This window comes from Opisthorchis viverrini (genome assembly GCF_000715545.1).
Source record: "Opisthorchis viverrini unplaced genomic scaffold opera_v5_322, whole genome shotgun sequence".
Taxonomy (NCBI): domain Eukaryota; kingdom Metazoa; phylum Platyhelminthes; class Trematoda; order Opisthorchiida; family Opisthorchiidae; genus Opisthorchis; species Opisthorchis viverrini.
Window position 1 is genome coordinate 319,130 of NW_008751975.1, and position 20,465 is coordinate 339,594.

A 20,465-nucleotide genomic window follows, 5' to 3' on the forward strand; every position below is an offset into this window, starting at 1 on the left:
GCTCTAGAGATTTTGGCTTTTGAGCTAACTCAAGTGTGTCGAGAAGGATCTCCAGTGGAAGAACAGGGTCGAGTGTAGCTGCCCTTGGAAGATAGGAAGCGCGCAGCCGATTGGCATGACGGACCCAGATAGGGGAGCCAACATTTACCTCATAGACAACTATTCCGGCACGGCGCACAATTATGCCTTGTGTCCACTTTTCGGCGCCACCACGATAGTCTTTCGCTAGCACAGACTGGCCGGGTATAAATATGTTAGTTACAGCACCGTGATGTCGGTTGAACTGAAATTCCATATTTATGTTTCTACCGGTTGGCGAATGTGGTGTTGGACGGATGACATCAACGGGTAAGCGGATCCTCCGGTTCATAAGTACATCCGCCGGGGGCTTGCCATGTGGAGCGTTAACACTTGATGTCGCCCTATAACTCAGCGGAAATGTCTCGATGATTTCCGGTGTGGTCCCCTCCCCTTTGAGTTTTTGAAGTGCGCGTTTGAAAGTGTCCACAAATCTTTCCACTTGGCCATTTGATTGTGGATGAAACGGTGGTGATCGCACATGTATGCCATTTTCTTGACAAAAATCGGAAAATTTAATGGAAATGAATGCACTGCCGTTGTCAGAAACAATGATATTTGGAACTCCGAAGTGGCTAAACAAATGTTGTAGTTTTGGAATGGTAGCCTCAGCAGTAATATGGTTCATGCTAAACACTTCTGGCCATTTGCTATAAGCATCTACTAGGATGAGATTGTTGGCCGTTGATTGGTCCCGCAAAATCAACATGAATTCGTGACTATAGAGTTTTTGGGACAGGCCATGAACGTAATTCTAATTTCCGAGGGGATTTTGCAGATAGTTAACATTTTGAGCACTTGCGTACAAGTTCTTCTAACTGCTTATCCATGCCTGGCCAGTAAACATAACTATCGGTGCGATAACTGTATCTTCGAGTTGTGGACGCTGAGAATCCGTAAGCCTTGATAATGCGTCAGCCTGGCCGATCGCATCATTTGATCGGTATTTGATGGAGAAATCATAGCCCAAGAGCATTGTTGCCCAGCGTTGCATGCGACTTGCTGTGTGCACAGGGATACCTTTCTTTGATCCGAAAATACCAAGAAGTGGTTTATGGTCGGTGATGAGCGTGAAATGACGACCATATAGCATTTTATGGAACTTCTTGATGGCGAAAATTATGGCTAAACCTTCTTTTTCAATTTGTCTATAATTGCGTTCGGTAACTGTCAGGGATTGCTTGCTATTGCTTTTTCACTTCTATCAGGGAAAACGTGAGAGATAACTGCTCCAATACCATAATTGGATGCGTCTGAAACCACAGTAATGTCCAGAGCTGGATTGTAATGCATGAGAAGCAATTTAGAGTTACGTTGTGACTTCACGTTATCAAATGCAGATTGGCAATCGTGTGACCAGTTCCATGGAACATCTTTTTTTGTAGAAGGTGATTTAGTGGGTGGCGGACACGATGCATGCTTGGTAGAAAAGTGTTGTAGTGGCTGACCAAGCCAAGGAACGAACGTAGATTTGTTAGATCCGTTGGTGCTGTCATTTGAAGTATGGCAGAAATGTTTTCTGGGTCCGGACGACGACCATTTTCGTCAAAGATAAATCTCAGGTATTTAATGGAGATGAGGAAAAATTCACACTTTTCAGCACACAATGTAATCGATGTAGTAGTTCGTCTTGATTGGCACCAGCGATGATTATGTCATCTAAGTATGCAGCAACACCGGGAGAGTCGTTGAGTGTGCTATCCACTATTTGCTGGAATATAGCTGGTGCAGGTTTCACGCCAAAAGGTGAGCGATTGAACTGAAATAAGCCACGATGCGTATTTATGGTCAAGAGTTCTTTGGAGTGTTCAACTTCGATTTGGAGGTAAGAATCAGCAAGATCAAGTTTTTCAAAGCATTTAATTGAGCTTGATGAACAAATCTTCTGGAAGAGGTAATGGATATTGATAGGAATCAAGTATGCCATTGAGTCCAGTTGAATGATCAGCACATACGCGTATCTTGCCATTTGCCTTTTTGACGACAACAATAGAAGCAGCCCAAGACGAATAACTCACTGGCTGGATAACCCGAGCTGTTGAAGACGAACAAGCTTGAGAGTAGCTCTGTGTTTAGTACAGTTTCCAAGGCCCTTTGTGAAAACATCAGCGAATTTAGTCGTCAGTGTTTGTGAAATGTTTCACAATATCTGAAGAGCACGATACTTGTAAAGCACTGCACACAGATGTCAGGGGTGCACTAAAAAGGTCAAGTTTCTCAATCCAATCAAGTCCAAGAATGTTCAGATTAGGACGATCCGTGAGATAACAAGTTCCTCAGAACTGTAGACTGCTAAATGATACATTACAGGCTAACTTGCCAGTCAGTAGTAGTGTACTGCCAGATGCACTTTGGGCCCGATGATTCGTGAATGACACAACAGGTTTTCCTATCAACTCCCAATTGGAACGTGAGATCAACGTAATAGCTGAAGCTGTGTCGAGCTGCAGACGGATTGGAACTTTGTTGATGGAAACTGTAAGGTATTTCGTTCGGGACTCAAATTCAACTTGGAATGTTGCAAACACAGATCTGGATTGCGGACGTTTTTTGTACGGCTGCTTTTTGACTGTGTTGCTGGGTGGAGTGTCGAAGCTCTTTTGGTTTTTGGGTGCGGTGGGTTTTTGGGTACGACAGAATCCTTCTTTGTGGCCCCACCAATGACACGTCCGGCACTGGCGCTTCTTGAATGGACGGAAACGTGCATAATGCCACTCGCCACAAGACCAACACGGTGTTGGCGGTTTTTTCTCATGTGTAACAGTGGTTCGTTTCAATGCCATGATACCACTGGGATTAGTAGGTCGTGACGTCTGCTGTACCATTGCAGTATCATGCTTAAGATTACGCAAACTTTGGCATTCGGTAGTGAGTACTTTCACGGTAATATCCTTCTCGTGCTCGAGCTTGGAAAGCAGTCTATTGCGAATATCTGATTCCTGCGGAGACTGAAGACCAGCAACAAAAATTAGGCACTTGAACTGATCCTCTGTAAGTGACCGCAATTGAAATTTTTCACACTCGCGGTTGACGACACCAGCAAAAGTGACGTAGTCGTCGGTATCGCCCCTGGTCATTAAAAAGTGAATGTTGCTCACCGAAAATTTCACGGAGTTGTTTCACTGTTTGTGTAGAGTTTCGATCTTTTGGATGTTTGAGAAGAATAAAGTTCTTGAACCGATCGTGCCCGAGGGTTCCAAGTTTCCGGACCAAGAGACGGGATTTCCACGCATCATCTTTGTCGGTAAACTCATTCTGAAAAGTATCTTCCCTGCGACTGTACCATGAATCGAATGTGAGACCAGATGCTGGTTCGTAGAGGAATTCGGTAACAGTTGCTGCGATAGAATCGGCAAAGAATAATGAAGTACCAATCTGAGATGGAACCGATGTCTGAAGACTGATAGCTTGAGTAAGAGACCGAATAAGTCACAATTGCGACTGTTCGAACTGCGCTTGTTGCTCTTAAAGGATTGCTTTCAAATCCTCAGCTGAAATTGACATGTTTGTGTTCGCGTTGGGTTTCTGTCGCCAGTGTTATGCCCTCTTTAATGTTATATCAGTCAGACACGTTAGATCACCGGAATGGAGAAAACAAAACTTCGAGGAAGTTATACTCAAACAAGTGGATCGTTCCGTGGTATGGGATTCAGCATACACAATACAAAAAGAGCTAACAGTCCACTAGGATGTCAGTGAGAGGCTGGAATGTAGAAACAAGGTTTTAGTATACAAGACAAATCGTTAGATAAATGGATTTGTTCGTTTGGTGGTAGTCCTCCTAACAGCGTTATTTACGCAGACTCATGCGATCGTCTTCTTTCGATCGTGACTTGTTGATAAAAACATACGGCGAGCGAATTGGGTCTTAACACTGCATGGTTTTTCTTCCGATTCCGTTTTACAGTTCGGTTGTTCATTGCACAAGCAGCGTTTGAGCATCAAAATGGGACGTGGAGATAAGGCTTATACGCCACATTTACTATCGTCTGCTCCGATTCAACTTGAGGCTAATGCTATACGAATGCTAGCGTCTGATCTTCGTCTGATTGATCTCAATCGAATTTTATTCCGTTGTGAAGCAGAGGAGATGGCGGACGGTTTTCAGTCGGGAGCCTATGACATACCAGGTTATGGGAAACTGAGTTACTGCGGATTTCAGGTATATTGGCTTTCCCAGATACACACCATCTTTTCAGTTTGTTAATCATTTGGTTGTTCCAAATGTTAATCATCAACATTCCTTGTAACTTGTTGGATGTTTTCATCATAGCGCATCCGATAAATATCTTTTGGAGGGTCGGTTTGGCTACTGCGCAGCGTCGAATGGCCCATTTTTCTTCACCGAACCCTAATAATTCTGTTAGCCAGGTTGTCTTTCCAAAATTTCCGTAATCTTCCTTGCGGAAATTGTTGGTCAAAGCCCCACGTGGTGGTTCATGACACATCCTTTTGATCGTTTCCACTCGACTCAAAACATACCCTGGATCGAGTTTTCAGGACGGACTACCTCTTGTCCGTATACTTTGTTTTCGAAGCACACAAACAAGAGTCATCCGCTCAGTCGTCGTTGCCGATATTAAATACCTTATTTTATGGTTCGCTGTTGAGTGTTAACGTACTGGATATTCACCTTCACTGGATATTTCGGGATCATGTGGACGCAACAGTTCTCCTTAGGTTTTCAAACTAGACAGTTTTTTGCCGTAATCCTAAACAGGAAAAGGAAGATGTTGCTCAGGACTTCAATCTTGCCTGTATGGCCAGTCACGATTGATTTGAACTGGATTCAGGGAACTGGAAAGGGGATATCATTAGAAATATCCAGGACCATGCGTGTCATCCCCACTGTTTTTTTAGGAATTGGATGGGTCGTGTATTCTAAGAAATATGTTTCTGTACCCGTTTTGGACTCTTTCCATTGTCCATAATCCTAGGAGAAAGTGATAGTTAATATCTCAATTGTTTACAGAAACAAAGGTTTGTACTGCCATACGCGCCTGAAAATACCAAACTATTGTTGTTGTCTACCATCCTGCTCCTGGTTGCTGTACGCAATATGTCCTGTGTCATCCACGGTTGTTCTTGGTTTTCAGAGTATCGCCGCACTTTTGGAGGAAATCCGTGATAAAAACGACTTGGGACATCCGGTGTGTGGTAATCTTCGTAATGGAGATTGGTTGGCTAATTATCTTGCGAATCGACTTTGCCGGATACCTGAGGATGCAGTAGGTACTCTTTCACCCCATTTGAGCTCGTTTGGAAAAATACTTCAAGATTTGTTTGCTCCGTTGGAGGCCTTGCCGCGATACTTAGTTCCAGCGTATTTTGAAACACTGGTTCATTTGGTTGTTGACCTGCTGTACAAAGAGGTGAGTAGTGATCAGATTCATTTTTATGTCACTTATGAGTGGTACTGTCTCCCTTGAAGTCATATGTGGTAAGCTGTGCGAACTGAGTTTCTCGCTCTTGTGATTTTTTTAAAGTCTGTTTTGCACATGGCCCGCTGGATCGAGTCCACATCTTCGGTAATCAAAAGACTTGCAATCGCGACCAATCAGTTTTACGGATTTGTTGGCAACTGTCGTCTTCCACCTCCAAAACCCCCGTTACCAGTACAGATCATGTCGGGACAGTCAGCTCTTCAGTCTTGGTGTTGTAGCCTAGCTGCGGGACTACCACACTTCGCTGAAGGGATGTGGCGTTCTTGGGGCCGAGATACATTCATTTCGCTCAGAGGTTGCCTTTTGCTCACGGGTCGGTATGAGGTTAGTTTACTTTTAACCCTGCTCACAGAATTTACGGTATGGTAATATTTGGGTTTCCAAAGTGTAAACGAATAACCTATTTCCCCGATATTTGGTTAGAAACGGTTCATTATCATGGTATGGCTGTAACAGATGTCCTTATGCTGGACTTACCTGAATCCATTTCATTTCCCACGGCTTGGGAGTCGCCGTAATAATCTGATTTCAAGAAACTTCCGTGAGTTTTATGCTGACTCATTGTGGGCTTGGTAAATCCGAATATGTAACATTCGATTTCGGACGTTCATGCGCTCAAAATTGAACTTTGCTTTGGGTACGTCTATTAACCACGCGTTTATCCAGGGTTCCAGACATGTTTTCGTGCATGAATTTCCCCCCTGTGTACGTGCACCGAATGTTTCCTAGTGCATACTCAAATGTAGTAAGCGCTGGGAACATGATAGTTGGCTAAAATCCTTAAGGCTTTCAGTACTCCTCCTTAAGATACCCCATCACTGAGAAAGGGGAATCGACCTCTAGGGGATAGAATTCTGAAGGATCACGCATTACGTTTCGACTGGTGAAGAATGCCACTTCGTGATCTTCAGGTGTATTTCAGGGAAGTTCACTGTAATCACTGATCCTGGGAACGATTCGGGCCTTTTAAATATAGACCCAGACGATTACTTTTCCTAATTCGGGCGCTGCCTGATTTCCGTGTGTTAATGATTCTGCTACACCTATGCAGTTCCGTCTTTACCGGCTTATCTGTTGATTCCACAGCGGTGAGGTTGTGAAATCGGTTATAGTAGTCTTTTGTAAGTGGCCATGGCAATCTAGCCCATATACATACTGGTCACTTATCGACTACAAGCGGAATCATATGTGGAAACACTAAACGTCAGCCTTTGGGCTATTTTGAGGTGGCGCTACTCATTCGTTTTCTGCCAGCTAAAAGTGACCTGCAAGCCAACAGACCCAAGCTGGATATTTCGGGTAATGTAAGACGGTTATGACAACAGATGGGAACGTCGCTGTCGGACTCTTGGACGGCTAGTTTTTTCACATTTCCTTACTCGTCGCGCTATGTTGGAGCATGCTCTCACCCGCACATATCTATTCTCCTTAGGATGCCGCGAACATTATTTTAAGCTATGCAAGCCTGGTTCGTCATGGTTTGATCCCCAATTTGACCGGAGAGGGTGCCAACGTTTGTCCTCGCTATAACTGCCGTGATGCTGTTTGGTATTGGTTATATGCGATTGTCTGCTATGAGACCACTGTGGGACAGCATGAGGAGGAAACAGAATCTGCAAAGCTGAATCATTACGAAGCCACTTCAGAGAATGGCTCGAGATCTGGTAGTACGGATAAAAGTGAATGGATTGAATCATCGCTTCACTCGAAGAGTTTATTGGAACGTCCTGTTTGGAGATGGTTTCCCACAGACGACACGCTGGGTTGGCCAACCGAGAATCCAGAACGGCGTTTATCGTTCGTTGGCTCGCGAATCCACCCGTTGTATGAAGTGGTCCAAGAGGTCCTGCAGCGTCACGTGTCAGGCATAGATTTTGTTGAACGTAACGCTGGTCCACAGTTAGACGAACATATGAAACCAGAAGGGTTTCACGTGAGTTTTCTTATCTCTATAATATACTCGGATCTGTTTTTTTACTTTCTGACCGATCGTTCTTCACATTCAACTCGGGGCGAGATGGGTCAAGTGGTTAGAGTGCGAATTACTGACTTGAAGGTCCGTGGTTCGAACCCGACCTCTGCCTCTTGACTTCCCCGGTCTAGGCTTGGGCAACCTGGCAGTATCCCAGCCCTCATTTTCTCTTTCATTGGCATGGCAGCTAGGCACTGAAAGGTTGCTACAGTTGAACGATTCAACTCGGACTCCTGCGATTGTTGAATGCAATCGCTGGGAGCAGGGTTGAAGACCTTCAGTTTTGGGGTTGTCAAAACCAAACGCAGATCGAATTCCCTCGTTTGCATGTTTTTGTTAATCTTTTTTGAGTTTATATAAATAATAAATAACTAACTAACTAACTAACTAACTAACTAACTAACTAAATAAATAAATAAATAAATAAATAATTGCTTAACTAGGTTAGTCATTGTTTATTTCAATAATGGTTAACTGCCGTTTTCGGAATCAGTATTACCGTCGGCTCGAAGTATTGAGCTCACTTCAAGCAAATTTTGACAAGGAGGATCTGCAGGCACTGCTGATTTTATACGACCTAGTAGATCATTGCATACTTTCCAAGCCCATTTGAGTAGCTTTGTTACAGTGTCAGTGTCTGGCCTAGCATCATTTTCAGTGCTTCTCCATTAGAGGCTCTGGGCGAGGACAAGGTGTAAATTGTGCTTGTCCGTCTAGCTCAGGTACATGGATGACTAAGCCCTTACGGTCTGATGCAGAGCTTATAGTGGTCCGCGGTCTCCTTTCACTCTCCTCTAGGAGTTGTGGGTGGCCAAAATACAGAGTTAGGCATCAGTCGAGCAGGTCGAAAAAGATTACCACAGTCGTTGAGGTGATGGAGTAGATTGTCTGTGTTTCTTGTTACTAACTGGGATCTTAGTTGGACTCCAGATTTGCGCAAGGACAATTGTTCAAATTCACACCGAGACGATGGGCTTAGGTCAATCTGCAAGCCTTCAGGCCACTCAGTAACTTTTTAGCACTTGACTGGAGCTTGTCAGAAGTGCTCGTGAAATTCTGAATGCCTCTTGACTTCAGTTCACTAGCTTGTGGGGAAAGTAGAACCAAGTCTAGCTGTTTAAGTGCACAGCTATCTGACAGCGGAGAGCTTCTGCAAGTTTTCACAGATCATGAATCACGTGACGTTCACCGCATTGTTTAATTTATACGCCGTCTAGGCAGCGCGCATCAATGATTACGCGTGCCCTGTTACGCGTTACAGCGCCCCTAGGAGTTTCGGACGGGCGCTGTTTTCGCTACCTTCATTTCAATACTTCTAGAGCAACGTTCATAGTCAATTGTGATGCATTTTGTAAAACCGCGGACAGATGACAGCGTGTCATCCACCATGGCCTACCAGCACCAAGATTTATTGTCACTGGCTTTCTCAGAACTCACCTACTGGTACTTCAGTGAAGCATCAGTGTCAGCACTGATGTTGCTGCCTCCGACGACTGACGACCTATTGAACTCCCAGTGAACCTTCATTACAGACCGGTATGCTATCGAGAGGCTTGTGGCCTAGTGGGTAATCTCAACACAGCTCCACGTGTTTTATGCCGTTTGGCTGTTATTCGGCGACGATGTTTCTTCCCAGGATGTTACCGTAGAAGTTCTTTTGGATGGGCTAACTTGCGCCTTCCATTAGCATTATGAGCCAATGTAGGATAACTCTAATTCCTAGCCACGACTTCATCTGCGAGTTGATGATGCCACTTGCTGCTGTCCAGCTATCAAGCTAGAAATGCTGGATTGAATGGTGGATTCCGCTAACATGCACGGAAGATGGGACTTTTCAGGTGATACAGCATAGTGTCACCCCGTATCAGCTTGGCTTCATAGTCAGCTCACATCAAAAATGCTTGGTTACCTTACGTCCTCAGGGAAATTTTTAGAAGGCCATTCATTTTTTAATGAGAAAACCTGAGGTTACCGTGCCCCTAATTGATATATTGATATACAGGTAGGTTGGGACATATCTGTACACTGCTGTCTTCGTGCACATCTACAATGCGTACAGTTGGTTCCGTGACCATATTCGCTCATCGACTGTTAAACGGTAATACTGACGAATGAAATTCCCTCCAGTGGTTGCATCTAATGACCTGGATTTTGACATTGAGGTGGTATGTGGTAGTGACTGGGAAACGAAACCACAATAATGTCTTCCTAATTCCAAAATACTGGCTTTCCTGAAATGTCCATCTTTGAATTAGTGACGAGGTGATAACGCTTTTGCGAATTTCATGGTTTGGGCGTTTGCCTTTTCGATGTCAGTACTATTGTCCGCAGGTGGTGTGCGTTGCGGACTTCAGGGTAATCATGGATGAAAGTACCGACCCTCTGTTAGTGACTGATCTGGTGTCAGATCGTTTGTCAGGCATCATCCAGTCCCATGCACGTACTGGACAAAAACTGTTAGCTCGCGCGTACTCGTATGGCTTCTCCGTTCTTTTTTCCCAGGTTACAGCTTCTATTGATCAGAAAACTGGATTTCCATGTGGTGGCAACGCTTTCAATTGCGGTACATGGATGGACAAGATGGGCAGTTCCGATAAGGCACAAAACCGGGGGATCCCGGCCACTCCTAGAGATGGTTCTGCTGTGGAACTCGTTGGTCTCGCTTATGCTGTCGTTAACTGGCTACAAAAGTGCCACCGTGTCACAGACGGAAAGAATGCTTTCTATTATCCGCATTCCGGCGTGCAGTTGCCGGATGGAAAGTTTTTCACCTGGACTGATTGGGCTACCCGCTTGAAGCAGTCGTTCGAACCAGCCTTCTGGATCCCGTCAGATACCACTGATCCATCGCTGGAGTACAACCGAGGTATCTACCGCGATTCGGTCGGTTCCTCAGCCGGCTACACAGACAATCAGTTGCGCCCAAACTTTTTGGTCACAATGGTTGTGGTGAGTCTCGCGACAGTTCCACGAAGATGTAGCACGGCAACCTAGCCTTTAGATTTTCGGTTCTCTGTCTTCATCTTTTGAGGGTAAACGTTTTCCAGTCTTCGAATTTTTATTTAGTGGGGCATATATGTTTCCTTGGGGCTGTTTTCGTACCATCTCAGTTGCCCAGAAAAGCATCAAATTACATGCACACTAGCATTCCTTCATCCAGATGCCTGTTATTTCGTTAGGTTATGTTTTTTTCGAAGGCGCTGGGTCATTTCACCTTATTTTTACGTGATTACAAGGAGTTTCTTGGGGAAATCGGGCTAACAATCTGTCCGTCATCTCGTAGCCACTGGGGCGACGGGATTAATTTGTGCTTGGAAATAGAGGGAATTTCTCAGCGATTCATTTTTGAAATGAGATACAGCCCACCTGTCCACTGATAGTGCCCTCCCTCGAGCTTATTTCGCAGCCACATTTACTTTGCAGCGCTGGAACAGTGTACTAGATGAATTACGAACCATCTTCATTACCGATACAAATCAAATGCACTACGTTAGTGTGCAAAATCAACGACGTATTTTGGCCGTTCGGGTAAGATTTAGTTCTTTCAATCAATTGGAAAATGTTTGGGACCCATTGGGTAGTCATCGTTTCAGAGAGTTCTGGTAAACAGTCGACGGATTTATTGCTGGGAAGCATTTCGCTTTTGACACAAAAGCCTGGTCAGGCCAAGTGAGTAAGTAGGTTGATTGGGTTTTAAGACAGTCACGGAACCAATCCGTGAGATTTCTCATCATTAACGGAATTGGTCAGAATTGATTGTTCAGTCTGATGTTCCTGTTTGTTGGTTAGTGGGGATGACTAACATTTACGATATATTGGTTAGGGAAGGAGTTGTCATGTTGAACCTGGATTTGTCGGCCTTGCTTTTTCAGTCTAGGATGCCCTGATGGAATATTCCCCTTGGGGTCGTTCACAGATTTCGTTCACCTGTGTTCGTCGAAGGGTGCCGGGACAATTGGTTTGGGGATGGGGAGTGGTGCTGGTTAATGGGATTTTACTCTACTTGGATTTTGTACTTTTAGACCGAAATCATTTTGCTGATAACTGCACACCGCCTCGTGTCATCTCGGCTGATCTAAAACCACTCTCCACACGCTTGCAGGTCCTACGCTCTCTATTCTATTTACGCTTGGATACTTGGCAATTTCCACCGCCTCGACCACCAATCGCTGTGGTGTGAATCTTAAACTCCGTCGTAGAATGTCTGCATTTTTCGGATCTTTCCTGTGTCCAGTGTCTAATGCATGACCTGTCATTGCCGAATCTTTCATTACCGCCTGATTTTCATCTACTTTTCTCGATGGTGTAATAATGAACCGTTTATCTTCACCGATTCTGGTGTGTAATTCCCTGACTGTCTGACCTTCGTACAGTCGTTGCATTTTGTTTTGTATAAACAGTTCCTAGTCAACCGGAAGGTGATCCTTCAAATGCACCAACATCGAGCGTAAAGTTTTTCCCTTCTGGAATGCTCCTCTGATGTTAGCCATATTCAATACCCTTCTAATGACTTCAGATGTCCCTGTTTTGTATGGAATGACAGCTGTTCCGGTCCACTCCTTGATAGGCCTGGTGTTGGCATCAATACCCGTCCTAGTTGCCGCTTGACTAAACCCACCGGGTATCCGCTATCTTGAAGTCGCTTTTTTTACCTCAAGTTGTGCTGTTTTTTGGTCGACCTCTGTGCACAGTGCTCTCACTCTCCTGAACATCGTTGAAACTATACTAGCATATACTGTTTTTGGATGTGCTGAAGAGTAGTTTAAGACAGCATCACTATCTGTTGATTTCCGTTAAACAGTGGTTTTTAATTTTCCACCACTCTTGTATGTCATGCAGTCAAGGAAAGGGAGTGTACCCGATGTGGATACTATCTCCATGCTCAACTTAATTTGGGGGTCCAAAGATATTGAAAGAATTTGTTTACCTTATCCCGTTCTATCCCAACGAAAGTGTCATCTACGTAACGCCAGAACACCCTTGGTGGACACTCGAATCCGTTTAAAGCTTTCTGTTCCAAGTCTTCCACTTACATCTTGGCCAAAATCGGGGATATTTGTAATCCCATCGATAGACCTTGTTCTTGGGAGTATATAATTGAGTCGAGAACAAAATGACCGAGGTTTAGGCATACCTTTACGCCTTCAGCTATCTCGTCTACGGAGAGTTGCGTTCGTGTTTACAGCGTTGTGTCTGCCAGTTAAAGCCTTCCCACTACTTCCACAGCGTCCGCTTTAGGGACGTTGTTATACATAGATTTGACATCAAAGGTAACCGGAACTTCATCTAGTTCTAACTGAAACCCAGCTACTTTTGTAGCAGTCATACGAATCATGGGTGTGTGTGGGTGACTTGCCGGCAAGTGGTTTAAGAGTACCTGCTAGAAATGTGGCCAGCTCATGTGGTGATGAACTTATGCCATCCACCATTAGTCTTATGGCACACCTTTTTTGTGAATTTTCGGTAACCCGCAAAGTCGTGGTTGGATTTCACTTTTTGAGTACAATCGATACCAGATGGTTTATCGTCCCGTTACTAATTTGTCGCTAAGGTCCTTCAGCTACATGTCTAACTTTCTGCAGATAGTCACTCTTATTCATGACGACCGTGATCTTACTTTTATCTGCTTTTGTAGTTACTATACTGTCTACAATTTTTATTTAAGACTCTTCGGTCAGGTGGTACAATGTTTGGAACCCCTCATTGCTGGGACTTCAGGACTGTGACCAAGTGTACACGTAATTTCTCCGACTCCATTGAAGGAAGCTCCTGAAACACAGACTCAACACCAGGAATGATCTCTTCTGCCCTTATAACACTTTTACTGCCAAGTTCAATCCTTTTCTCTAACAAACGACGTTGCTCTTCACTTAAGGGTCTATCTGATAAGTTACGCTGCAATAGCTAGCAGATGGCTTACTCTTCTCTCTTTTGTTACTGGAACAGCGAGTCATAGAAAACAATTTCTCGAACTCACGTATTTGTTTTTCCTTGCATTTTGGTATTTAGTAATTCGAATTCAGCAGGCGGGAGTGCGGACTGAAGTTCATGTTTTGGACGACATGCGCGGTGGCGGATATCAGTTTAACGTTGGGTGCTTAAATGGGTCCTCTGTCTGAGGAGTCACTTGACCACTGAGAAAGCAATTCGGACAGAAGCGGGGGACGCATCTGGTGGCTTAACAACCAGAGATTTGGGAATTATGTTATGCTTCATGCATCCAATGTTGAAAACGCGATGGTTTTCCCAGTTTGCCTCCAATCTTGCCAATCGAACATATTCACTTGACTTATTCCGAACACATGGTCCGTAGATGTTTTCAATCAATTGGAAAATGTTTGGGACCCATTGAGTAGTCAACGTTTCAGAGAGGTCTGGTAAACAATCGGCGGATTTATTGCTGGACACCGTTTCGCTTTTTACACAAAAGCTTCGTCAGGCCAAGTGAGTAAGTAAGTAGGTTGATTGGGTTTTAAGGCAGTCAGGGAACCAAATGTTGCCCAGCAATAAATCCACCGATTGTTTACCAAACCTCTCTGAAACGATCTGGTACTTTCATTTTTGAGATGGTAAGCCATAGTCCAGTCCGCATGTATCATCCAGTTATCCATTCGGAATTATGTTGCTAAATGCTCTGTTGTAACGATCCGCTCTTTGTCTGGTCTCAGATGGCTCGGTTACCCGATAGCGATTATGCGTCGTCGGTCTGTGCTTTCTAGCCTACACCTCGCCTACGCCTTTAAACTTAGTGAATTTGTTTTATATGCTTAGTTGTGTGCTTAATCGGAGCTGTTCGTTCAATTCAGCCATCTGAGCACCACACTACTATCTGAGAAGGAAGCTGACTGAAAAGGTTACAACGGTTGGGTGTACCGTCCCGCCAGTGAATTATTCTGAATCGGATCATTCATTAAAACTCAGTTATCTCAGTCATCTGTTCCTCCCTTAGAGCTTTGATGCACAGGAGAGCGAAACAAATTTTCACTCTAAATAAGTGGACTGGACGAATTTTCAATGGGGAGCCCTAATTGACAATGCATTAGAAAAGGCTAATGCTAATAACAGGCATACGTAAACTCTTGAAAATATACGAAATCCAGCCCACGTGAATATCACTTCAGACTAAAAGCCTTCGGCTTTTAGTGGCGAGTGGCCCGCGGATACTGAGCGTCTAAGTGTGATTCCAGTGTCTGGTTATTCGCTCCCTCTGGTAAGCGGGAGACAGTTTCTGTCCCTAGCTTTTTTCACTTGTATTGTGTAACTGTGCTTTCTTTCGGCAGAGTACGTCTGAATTGTGGAGTTTCAGTGCGATGCACTTTTTTTAACTCAGAGAACACCTTTATGGCATGAGGAGTTCTCTCCATCAAGGGTCCTGGTCTGCACACCGGGACCGTAGGGGATCAGTCATTCGTAAGAAAGTTCCTTTCTAAAGGTGTGGAAAAAGTGCACACTCTGAAGTTTGTGGGTTTTTTTAGAAAGCGCTTGAGTTCCCTAAATTCTAGAAATTGTTATTGCCATAGAGAGTTTGGATTCTAAGCTTAATCCATTTTTTATAATCTCTTAGACGCTTACAGTGTTTATGGACTGTAGACAATTACGAGTTGAATCGTTGAAACCTTCACAATTGATTTTTATCGTCCTCAGGCCCCCACCTTATTTACACCGGAGCGTGCGTGGAACGCCCTGGAAATCGCCCGCGAGCGTCTCGCCGGTCCATTTGGCATGCGTACCCTGGGAAATAACGACATGGCCTACCATGGTGATTACCGTAACGATGTTGACTCTACCGACTATCACACATCCAAGGGATTTAATTACCACCAGGTTAGCTTTTTCACTTGTTGCGCCTCAACGGTTCCCACTTCTCGTTGATAACCTAGCGTCAGATTTTATCTGAATTCATCCTCAATCCAATTTCTGACAATTTTATTTCTTTATCTTGCAGCAACCAGCTTGGTCTTCAGCAACGGCTTTTTTTGCATTCACACGAGTGAACACTTTATCCTTTTAAGACCGTCATCCTTCACGGCAGAAACGCGACCACAGACAGGTTGACATCATCTAATTTTTTATTATATATATATATATATATATTATATATACGTTTAATCAAAGGACGGAGTTATTGAGATCCCAAAAGTTTTTACGAGGAATGAGCCCTGAAACACTTTGGTTGCCAATTTCGACAAGATTCACAGAAAACATCAAGGCGTGGCCGGCTGCGAAATCGGTTGAGGTTGCACACTAACCATTTGTGTTTGCTATTGAATGATGTCCGTATTCATGACGAGATTGAATACGCTCGAAATCGGATATACATGTAAACACAAGTGCATCCGATGTGAACCATTAGAGGTAATCGATCTCCGATCCGATCTTGAAAAGTACTTTGTGTCTATTGTCAGATGCCAGTTCGCTCGTGAATACAATCAAGTTCATTAAGAGGACACGGATCTAGGCATTCCAAAGTAATAACAAACCCTCCTAATCTATTTCCGTGGCGGATTTATCAACAGCCATGTTGACCAAAAGGCCAAATGTACTACACGATCATTGATGACACGTTAAGCATAATAGTTAATTTTGCTTGTTAAAGTGAATCCAATTTTTCAGAATCGGTTATTTTCCGAATTCCTTGTCGTGGATAGAAACATTATATTCAGAGAAAAACTAACTAGAAAACTAACTTTTTGACGCATCCGGGAGGCGGTTCTAGGCGATGGGTCGCACCAGGGTACAATGTCAAAGATTATTTATGCAGATGGCTTCCCTCGGGTGGCACGATATCTAGGCACTAAAAGGATATTACAGATGGACGTTTATTTTTTTTTACTATTTATTTATGATGATTATGGTGATGATGACGACCGGTGGGCATTATGTTCCGTTTGGTTCGAAAATCCGTTTGTCCCTTTAGTGTGAGATAATTGATTAGAGTAGCCCAGTGGCGAATTTCTTAGTGTTTTTGGAAGACGGATGTCAACCTGTTATGGTTATCTTGATATTTGATTGCTGGATCTCAAATTACTGATGTCTATTCCTTTCCTAAGGAAAAGTTGGAAGGTAAGCTTTTTCTTCCTCAGTTTGTTGCTCTACGTCTCTTACACCCGTGACTGAGGAGGACAAGTTAAATGTTTACATCTCGCTAGTCATGCTTGTCTCACCTTCGGATAGCTCATTCGTTCGCTTTACGCTCTGACCATCCGTATCTCACATACTAATGACAGAGTGTGTTCAGTTCTAAAAAGGCTCCCAAGGCGGATCACATTCTACCTTCATAATTAACATTTCCAAATACAAAATCAATAGGCTTGGTGCTTATCAATTCCTCTACGGGAACCGCGGCAAGCTGAGAAGTAGACAAAGTTCCTGTTTTATCCATTGTACTATCGAAGAAATCACTTCGCCTTACCTTTTTTAATATTGTTCATTTTACATGTCTGTTGAATTCAGGGTCCTGAATGGCTATGGCCTACTGGCTACTATTTGCGGGCGCGCATGTTATTTGCCCGCATGCTATCATCCAATCCACAGTACAAGTCGTTGGTGAGGGTAACCGTATCGGAGTGCCAAAACACACTTGCCCGTCTAGATAAAGCTATCCGATCTACTCCATGGCGGTCTTTACCTGAACTGACTAACTCCAACGGTCAGGTGAGCCATCACATTTGAGTTTCTACCACGCTTACCTGGACAAATGGAACTTCGTTGTCTGGAAGGTCTTTCCTTATGTTGGAATTTTACTGTTTTCAAGGGCGCAATAAACACAGCTTTAGCAGTTTATTTTTCACGTTTTTCCTTCACAAAGTATTGCGTGCATATTATATTATCCTGGATCACCTACTAGCAAACACCAATTTCGTCAATAGCTACTCCCTTCATTTTGAGCTGGAAACGAATGAGTTGTTGAATGTCTAACACCAATATGCAAAGAGAATATTCATTATATTTGATGATTCTGTACGATTGTTTCTGCACACCATCTTGGTCTCCAGTTAGTTCCGCTCCAAATAACTTTCCATATGCATAAGATTGGTAAAGGATATAGATGCATCGGAATTTTAAGACTATTTCGTTTGTGAAGTTATCTTTATCTCTCTATAGAGTTTTCAGATTCGACCAGTTGCTTCACTGTCGGCTAAAATTTCACTAGTCTGACTGTCAGCGTTTGCGTAAACAGGCGTAGTTTTTCATTTGGTTGCCGGTTTGGAGATAAAGCCATACTGTTCTCTGTGATGGGAATGTGAAGGCAGTAAGGTATCCACTCAGGTGACCAGCATGTCCATATTTAATGGAAGCAGCAATGTTACCTTTTCCCAAGGAAGCATGCGTTAGAAATGCCGACCCGAAAATCGCACACTCCGATTGCCCAACGGTTGACCGTAACCGCCGGCGCATTATTCAATACGGTCGAAAACCAAAGAGCTGCTCAAAAGGCACCTGCTGTGCGCAGCCGCATCAGGAGTGAAACAATAATGCCTCACTCCCTGCGCCTTCGGGCCAGGCCAGCCGCCCACAGCCAAGTAAGTCAGACTATTGGCTCCGGGAGGCGTCCCTAAAAAAAAAACCCTAACAACCGCTATCTCGCGGTCCTGACTTTTGAGTCAGAGACGAGGCCAGGGCCCCTGAAAAAACCCTACATCTTCCCACTGCCTTGTGGGTCAGACTTTAGAGTCAAGGGCTCAAGATCGAGTACCCCTTCTTCGGCCTGTGCAACCGGAAAGTATCATTTACCCTTTCAGCTCTTCACTCACCAGTCTTCCCTCTCATTCCATCCCAACCCATCGTGCAGTGCAATCAACCCATCTGCCAATCCTCTAGCCACTGTTCCGTGTCTCAGACATCGCCCAGAGAAATAAATCAAAATAATCATCTACTAACCTCAAAAGATCGCATTCACGTTGCAGTCTTCAATGTCCGTACTCTATGTCAAATTGGGCAACAGGCATCAATTGCTGAGACCTTAATTTCTCTCTCTATCGATGTATGTTGTGTCTCCGAAATGGGCATACAAGATGCCAGTTTGGTCGTGCTCCTCAAGCCGCTTAGGACGAGCGTATTTCACCCTTCGGGCATCTGGTGATCCTGACGCAACGACTCGTGGTATCTACGATGTGGGAGTTGCACTCATCCCCAAGGCTGCAAGCGTCTTACTGGACTGGATCCCAGTAAACAGTCGCCTTTGTGCTGTGCGATTATCTGGCTCAATTGAGATTAACGCAGGTCGATGTGGTAAACGGTGCTGGTTTGTCTTATCAGCATATGCCCCAACAGATAGCAGTTCTGAGACTGAAAACGACGAGTTTTATCAAGATCTGTCACGACTGCTTCGGTTGGCAAGATGGATGGATGCAGTAATCATGGCGGGTGATATCGATGCCCAAGTTGGACGACTAAGTCCGGGTGAAGTACAGTTAGGTTGTCGATTTGGTGTCGATGCTGAGCGTACGGATGATGGAGGGTGGTTTTTTCAGTTGTGTGCAGATCACCGTCTGTTCCTGGCCAGTACGAACTTCCAACACAAACGCACACACCGAATTACTTGGAGGCCACCTACCACATAACAGTCGTGGACCATAAGGCTATCAGTTACCGATGGAGAGCCTCAGTTAAGGGTTACACAACTTGACTCTGATCGCGCCATCGTGCGGGCCCGTTTAGCACTTCGCTTTCCGCCAGCACTGCGCATACCGAAAGATAGTAATGCAGTTCATCAACTTCGACAAGTTTCAGTAGCTGAAAAATATCGAGCTTATCTGGCTAGAAAACTACTGGAAACGCTAGTCATATAGACGACAAAGATTGCTTGGAGAATTAATGGAGGCGAGTTAAAGAAGCAGTGATTTCAGCTTTCAGAACTGTTTGTTTAACCCATCTGATTCGACTCAATGAACACTGGATATCTTCGAGATCAGCAGATCTTATTGCTGCCCGAAAAGCCATGCCAGCAACTAGCGACTATGATGAGGCACGCATATCCCTCAAACATCGGATAATCAGGAGCTTGAAGAATGACAGAGAACGCTGGTGGGTTTCGAACGCCCAGAAGATGGAGAAGGCCTTCGCTGTAGGCAACAGCCGCGCTCCATTTCGACTTATTCGATCAATGGGTCAAAAGGAGGCAGGTGTCAGTGAGACAATATGCGGGAAAGACGGAACAGCAATTCACTCCTTCAATCTTCGTCTTGAGAGGTGGGCTGAGCACTTTGAAGAACAGTTCGCCTGGTCTCCTTCAACACAATTGCTGGAAGAACATAGCGGGCCCGAATGGAACATTGATATCAACCCACCATTAGCAACCGAAATCCAGCGTGAGATTTCAATCCCGAAGCGCGACAAGGCACCTGGTTCGGATGGTCTACACCCCGTACTCTTCAAAGAAGGTGGCGAGGTCCTGGTGAACAATCTGACGACCATACTGCAGAAGATTTGGAACGAAAACAGAATACCAGTCGAATGGAGCTCCTCCTTCCCAATTTCCAAAACGGGAGAAAGAACGTCATGTGAAAATCATCGTGGTATCAGCTTGCTATCCGCCGCATCTGAAGTGCTCTCTGGCATTATTTTTCGCAGGTTAATGGATTATCGCGAGAGACTAATTCGTGAGAATCAAGCTGGGTTTCGCCCTGGACGGGGATGCATCGACCGTATCTTTACCTTGAGACAAATTCATGAATGACTCCTCTACTTTGGGCGTCCCACGTTGGTCGTTTTTCTGGATTTGACAGCTGCCTTGTATTTTGTCGATTGCCACTAACTTCGGCAGTGTAACGATCAAAGGCGCCCCTTCCAAATTTCTTTCCCTCTCACCAGAATTCACCAAGTCCAGTGATGTAAGACAAGGTTGTCCTCTTTTCCATTTCCTCTTTAACCTTGTTGTTGATATGGTGCTTGAAATTTTTCTGCCTGCCTGTGAAACCTCGGGAGTCTCATCATCATCATCATCATCATCATCATCATCATCATCATCA

General features: G+C 44.4%; 1 protein-coding gene across 1 annotated transcript in view; it reads left to right on the top strand.

Annotated features, from left to right (window-relative positions):
* T265_15000 (hypothetical protein) overlaps positions 1 to 20,465 on the top strand; it is a gene marked incomplete at both ends in the record, with an annotated part of 55,457 nt that overhangs the window by 25,598 nt on the left and 9,394 nt on the right. The window contains 9 exons of the mRNA XM_009176151.1: positions 3,986 to 4,240; positions 5,175 to 5,450; positions 5,565 to 5,846; positions 6,955 to 7,455; positions 9,997 to 10,443; positions 15,139 to 15,318; positions 16,948 to 17,148; positions 18,510 to 18,739; positions 19,351 to 20,067. Coding sequence (XP_009174415.1) covers positions 3,986 to 4,240; positions 5,175 to 5,450; positions 5,565 to 5,846; positions 6,955 to 7,455; positions 9,997 to 10,443; positions 15,139 to 15,318; positions 16,948 to 17,148; positions 18,510 to 18,739; position 19,351 — 2,373 coding nt within the window. The remainder of the gene's footprint in view (positions 1 to 3,985; positions 4,241 to 5,174; positions 5,451 to 5,564; positions 5,847 to 6,954; positions 7,456 to 9,996; positions 10,444 to 15,138; positions 15,319 to 16,947; positions 17,149 to 18,509; positions 18,740 to 19,350; positions 20,068 to 20,465) is intronic.